General features: G+C 39.7%; 1 protein-coding gene across 1 annotated transcript in view; it reads left to right on the forward strand.

The window, feature by feature from the left end:
* LOC108798487 (pre-mRNA-splicing factor 38B-like) overlaps nt 1–6,145 on the forward strand; it is a 12,804-nt gene extending 6,659 nt beyond the window's left edge. The window contains exons 2-3 of the mRNA XM_018570251.1: nt 1,570–1,644; nt 5,721–6,145. Coding sequence (XP_018425753.1) covers nt 1,570–1,644; nt 5,721–5,991 — 346 coding nt within the window. The 3' untranslated portion in view covers nt 5,992–6,145. The remainder of the gene's footprint in view (nt 1–1,569; nt 1,645–5,720) is intronic.
* The last annotated feature ends 278 nt before the right edge of the window (nt 6,146–6,423 follow it).

Raw genomic sequence — 6,423 nt, forward strand, 5'->3', positions numbered from 1 at the left:
CTTTAATTTTTTTAAACTTCTTTTTTTTTTTTACTTCATTGCTATCACATGGGGGGCTAACAAGCCCCCTATGTGGTAGCTTATTGAAGATGACAGGTTCTCTTTAGGTTGACATTAGGTTGACAATAGACTCCCCTGCTGAGGCAGCTGAATGTAAACACACCAGGCAGTGGCTTGGAGTAATAGCCAGCCTGCTATTGACTATTTCAAATTGCAATAGCAAGCTGGCTATTGCACCCACCCACTGCCTGCTGTCAATGAGCAGAGTAGGGAACGAAAAGAGAAGTTGCAGAAACAGACCGCAGCCTGCAGGGACTCCCAGTGGGGAGGAAAATGGGGAAGCAGAACAGCGGAGACAGAAGAGTGAGTTTTGGAGCTCTTCTCACTGCTGAGCATCGGCTGCAGGGGTCTGTGTCCCCTCCCATCCCCGCTGGGAGCAGCGGAGATCAAAGAACAAAGCCTATGAAACGACTAATCGTATAATCAACTAATCGATGAGTATCGTTGACAACAATTCTCATTATCCTTGAATAAATCGATTAGTTGTTGCAGCCCTAGACTTTTGTTACCCCTTAATTGCCCCTGCCTACTTGTTTTGCACTTTAATTAAAGAGCTATATGGATTTATAAATTTGTTATTTAGGTCCTTGGTTCGGAAGACTTTTGTTACTATGGCTTTTATTGTATTCATAGGCTTTTTCAACATTTTAAAGCTGCACTAAATACAAAGATAAAATACATATATGTGAGATGTTTTACCTGCCAAAAGATTGATATTCCTGTCTATCCAGTTCTGCTATTTACACAACTCAACCACACAGCAAAGCCAGGCGGATAATATCACTTTCTCTGTTCAAGTTCTAGACATCAGAAGTCTACAGTTGTGTCCTGAGGCTGCTGACTGGACACTGAGGGAGTATCAGCAGACTGATGAGGTCATCTTTCTGCTCACTTTGCTCTGTCCTATCAGCATATTCCATGTCATCAGATTTGCATGCAGCACACCTGATTGTCACCCAGTGCTGCCCCTCTTTCTCCCAGTCTGAGTGCTGCTATACAGGAAAGGCTGAAAAGCCTGAAATCATTAATACATTTAATGATTTATTAATACCTAGATGCAATAATGTCTTTTTTTTTTTATCTACACGAGTGGCTTTGCATTGTGTAATAAACAGCACCGGAAGGAAATGGCACTTACCCTAAGAACAGAACGCTGCCCTTTCAGTCATGTTCAGACACAATCGAAAAATAACTATGAGAAATTATTAATGTCGATAAACACTTCTAATTTAGATTCCCATTAACCTTGCAGGCCATCGGATCAATAATCTTCACATTTTGTCTTCTTTATCTTCTGCATGCTGTTTCTTAGCAATGTTCTGTTGCATATGATCAGATAACGCTCATCTTCTAGACAGCAGGGAACACTTCTGTGATTTGATTGAACACCAGCATGGAGTGAAAAAACTTCCGCACTGTAACATCTCTTCTTTCTTCTCCAGCTTCACTGTAACTTTATTATTGTCTTTTTCTCAGTTTGTGTCAATATGTTGTTTTTTTTGTATGCAGGAAAGCAGTGGAAGAACTTCTTAAAGAGGCACAACGTGGAAAAGATCGTGCTGAGACGATGGGACCAATGGGTTGGTATGTAGCATTTTCCTAGTACTTTATTTTTATCTAATGAGAATAAGGGTTTTTTGGAAGGTAAGTGCTCTTTCATACAAAATATTATCATGTATAAATTTCCTTCTGCTTGGGCTATTTTATAACAAATATAATTATCGTTGCTAGGGATTAAAATCAGAAAGCTCACCTATAATATACAACAGCAAAAGGGGGGGGAAGGGCTTCACAGTATATGCGATGACTGGTGTTTTTCAGCAGCTGAGCTATACTTAATACTTAAGACGATACTTAATTTTTTATTTTAACTGCTGTTAATTCGGATCCTCTTCGACAAGGAACACTATCTACTGGTCATTTCTTCTTATCCATTTCTCTTTTAAAATGAAAATATTCAAATTGAAAGGACTAGGTAGCCAGCAGAAGAACCTGAGAAATGTGTTGGGAGGACAAGAAAAATGAAGGACTGTGGCAGGAGAGAGCTACATATGAGACATCTCTCACAGACTATCATAATGACACATCTCTCGTCATTCATTAACTAGAAGGTTGAATATTGTAAGGTAATATGTTTCATTCACTCAAACAGGGCCCAAAAAAGGTTTTCCAGAACAAGCTAATTCTATAGGAGTATAATGAAGTCCTTGACAGGTTGACTGTGTAAACTGTGTGGATTTCATGGTGTCAATGTAGACTCTGTGCCTGTAAAGGGGACCTGCCATGCTTGCAGGTTCATAGTACACTTGTCATGAGAGATTTTTATAGGCTGTCCTTTTGAGGAGTTTGTTTCTTCGTTGTCATGCTGAGTTTTTAGTCCAGGAACAAGCAGAGAGATAAGGAATTAACTTTCCTGACACTCGCACTATACTTTTTCCAGATGTGTAACTCCTAAGGTTTTTTTGACCCAAGCACAGACCACTAGCATTTTTAGATTGGGGCCAGCAATGGCAGCTCCCATGCTCTTCTTTTTTACAAATTTTTTTTAGAGCTTAGAGGAGCTTACAGTGTTTGTCCTCACAGGGAGCAGAGAGGTTCTATGGGAGCAATGCAGATCTGTGACTGTGTGCCAGACAGGAAAGGGTCAGTGTGCAGACAATTTACACTACAGACCCCTTGTATAGTTCTCATTACTATAATTTATAAAACACATTTATTCGGTTCAATCTGAATTTATGATCTGTTCTCTTTTAAAGGAAAGCATTTGTTGGAGTAAAAATTGCCAGTAAATTTGCAAATAATCGGTGTATACCGGTAGGGCTGCAACTAATGATTATTTTCATAATAAATTGGTTGATTTTATTTTTTTGATCGGATAAAAAAATACCATCCTTCATTTAAAATACACAAATGCAGCGTTACAAACATAAAAGTTTACTTCAGAATAAAACTGCATGCACAATTTTTTGCAATCGCACTGCACTGGAACGCACGGCATTGCAGTACCGTGCGTTCCAATGCGGTCTATCACACCTCCCACAGCAGAATTTGTCAGGCTGAAACAGGAAATTAATTTTTTTTTTCTCCCACTTTTTAAAAAAAAATAATTGTGTTGTAAGCACATGGCACTTGAATAGCTTCAGCCAAGGAATGACAGCTGCCAGTGGCAAGATTCCGCAGACGGCAGCTGAATGTAAATACATTAGGTAGTGAGGTGGTGCAATTTTAAATTGCAATAGCAGGCTGGCTATTGCACCCGCCCACTGCTTGCTGTGCCCTCCTCTCGACATGGAGGAGAGAGCTAGGGGATCCATTCAACTAATCGATAATGAGAATAATTGACCACTATTCTCATCGATTATTATCAATTAATCGATTTTAGTTGGTTGCAGCCCTATTTGGTTTTTCACATATCCTAAAGGTACTTTGTTTAAACTAGCTTCAAACCTTGATTGTAGACACACACTGGTATTTGCACATCAAGGAAAACCGCTAAATACACAGTAAGAAGTACATTTTTATGAGTTTTCTTACCTTCCAAAAGATTTATAATTCTGGTAAAGCTGTTTTATGATCCAGACATCCCTTTCTGAAAGCACAAGTTTCTGGACCTCCAGTGTTTTATAGCAGTGCAGCTTAGTTAAAGTGACACTAAACTCGCCAGTTAAATCCTAAAAATACATTCAAGTACTTCAACTATTAACAAAATGTATCTTATTTGTGTATCACTCGGCTGTAGATCCTCAAATCATCTTTGAATTGGTGCTTACACTGTCCTTCCTTCTGGAGGGTGGCTACTTTTCTTCCACATGGTCCCTGTGTGTGTTTTGTATAGTAGCCACCGCCCCAAACTCACTCCTGTGATGGACTACAATCTCAATACAAATTGGTAAACGAAACATGAGATTGTAGTCCATCACAGGAGTGAGTTTGGGGCGGTGGCTACTATACAAAACACACACAGGGACCATGTGGAAGAAAAGTAGCCACCCTCCAGAAGGAAGGACAGTGTAAGCACCAATTCAGAGATGATTTGAGGATCTACAGCCGAGTGATACACAAATAAGATACATTTTTGCTGCTAGTTAAAGTATCTTGAAAATAACAACAACCACACCTTTTAGAAATGTTTAGTAATGTCAATCTACAAACACATACTTCTAGATAACTCTTTACATACCTCCTTTCTCTTTTCTTCCCCAGTCTTCTGACAGTGGCCCTTTTTAACTAAGGGCAGATTACTATATCTTCCTTTACTTCCTGGAACTCTGGCACATGTGAAAAGGACTTTTGACCATGCATATTATCTCGGGAGGAAAGGGCCTTTCCCTGAGATATCATGAGATTACAGATGAGATTTCCCAGCAATCCTCTGCTTATGTAACCTTCCCAGGATCATTTACATAATTTGTGCCAGAAGTGGACCAGGAAGTAGATGAACTCTATTTGTAAGTAAATGAAAAACATGTTTGTTAGCTAATGAATGTAAGATGATTTCATATCAGCATGCAGAGCGGCATGCGGATGTGATTTTTTAGTGAAAGGGAGTAAAGGTCCACTGTAAGGTACTTGAATGCATTTTTAAGATTGAACTCCTGAGCTTAGTGTCACTTTAAGGACCCCCTATTCCCAGCCTGCAGCACACGCATGAGGTCATTCATCTAATCTTTCAGTAAGCATGTTCCTGGTTGTTTGACAGCACTGCGTAAAGCGAGACCTAAATGGCTTAAAGTGCTGTGTCTATGTCCCTCTCCCTCGCTGTGCAGATGATTACAATAATTTTATTTTTTAAAGCCAAACTCTGGCTACACTTCCAAAAAATTTGTAAATCTATTGAGCTGCTTTTATGATTACTGCACAACCAGGTGGGTGCCACATTATCTGCTGCAGTTGTGGAATTCAACTGTGTCCTCTTCTTGCCCCAGCCAGCTGATTAAACAATAGGAGCAGCATTAGAATTTACTCCACTAACACGGCTGACTATCCCTATGTGTGCTGCTGTACTGGGGATTTCAGGGAGCTGAGGAAGGAAAATGGGTACTATGCAGCATGTTTTTAATGTTTCATTATTTTAATGAACATAAAACTGGATTAAAGGAAATACACACTTGCCAAAATAAGGAAGTTGCTATTGCTGATCTCCTTCTGAAAATAATAGTTGCTTGGATATCCCATCAATAGGGGGTTCCGTGTACTGACCTGGAAGAGATTAGGACTTTTGACATTACGTTAACATCACTTGCTGTGCACTTCTTCCAGGGAACTGGAAAACACTGAAGCCAGGGAACTAGCATGTTTAGGAGAGGTCAGCAATGGCATATTTTCTATCAGTACTGGGTTAAATGAGACCCTACAAGCTGACAAAGGGTCAGTCCACCCAGAATTGTTTTTGTCTTTGGTAGATGTAATTTGTATAATGTGACATGTTTATGCTTATTATCCATGAATTTATTCAAAACGCTGTTTATATCTTTTAAGTTTCTTTTAAGGAAAGTCTAATATTAGAGAAAAGTGGCAATTCCCTGTTTGAAAATGTAGCCATTTGTTAGCCGTATTCTCAGAATGTACACCAGGTGGCGCACAAGACAAGCTCATTGCTTTATCATCTTGAGCCTGTAAAACAATTTCTTTACATCTTGTTGTATTATTGTGCTCCACAGGATGAAGTGTCCACTAGTGAACACCAACAAGCGTTTTCTGATCAATACCATTAAGAACACCCTGCCGTCAGACAGGGAGAAACGCAGAAGGAGATCGCCCGATGAGAAGGAGAGCAGGGATCGCAGCCAGGAAAGGAGGTATTCAAGAAAACACAGCGCACATCCCTATAAGAGGAGCGAGGAGTCCAAAAGGGAAAAAAGCAGATCTCCGTCATCTTCAAGCAAGAGCACAAAACAGTCACACTCCGAGGGCGACCATAAGAGGAGATAGCCATAAAGACTTTGAAGCAATAAGGCTGTAACTGTTACTTTAGTCACTGGCAATACACAGGGTGTTCATATCTGCTTCTCAAGCCTGACGATGACTGTTAATGATTTTAAAACCATTTCAGTACAGATATTGTCTGCAGTTAGTGGTGGATTATGAGAAGTGTTTTGGTGATGGCAGTAACAGCCCCCCTGAGCTTTACCCATCAAAATAAGTGGAGTGTGGGGCAAAGTGGCTGCAGCTAATCTTTAGGATGTTTTGTCCGTTATTGCAAAGTAATTGACCAGCACCGCACAGCAGTCTGAACTGTTAGCACTTTACAAATACAATAGGAACAATGTTTTCCTATAGAAATGTAAAGTAAAACTCCACCCAACATTAATCGTTAACTAAGATTGGGGAGGATTTAAATTATTTTGATTTTTCTTTTTGCGT

This window comes from Nanorana parkeri, unplaced genomic scaffold, assembly GCF_000935625.1.
Source record: "Nanorana parkeri isolate BGI_ZX_2015 unplaced genomic scaffold, ASM93562v1 scaffold1487, whole genome shotgun sequence".
Classification (NCBI taxonomy): Eukaryota; Metazoa; Chordata; class Amphibia; order Anura; family Dicroglossidae; genus Nanorana; species Nanorana parkeri.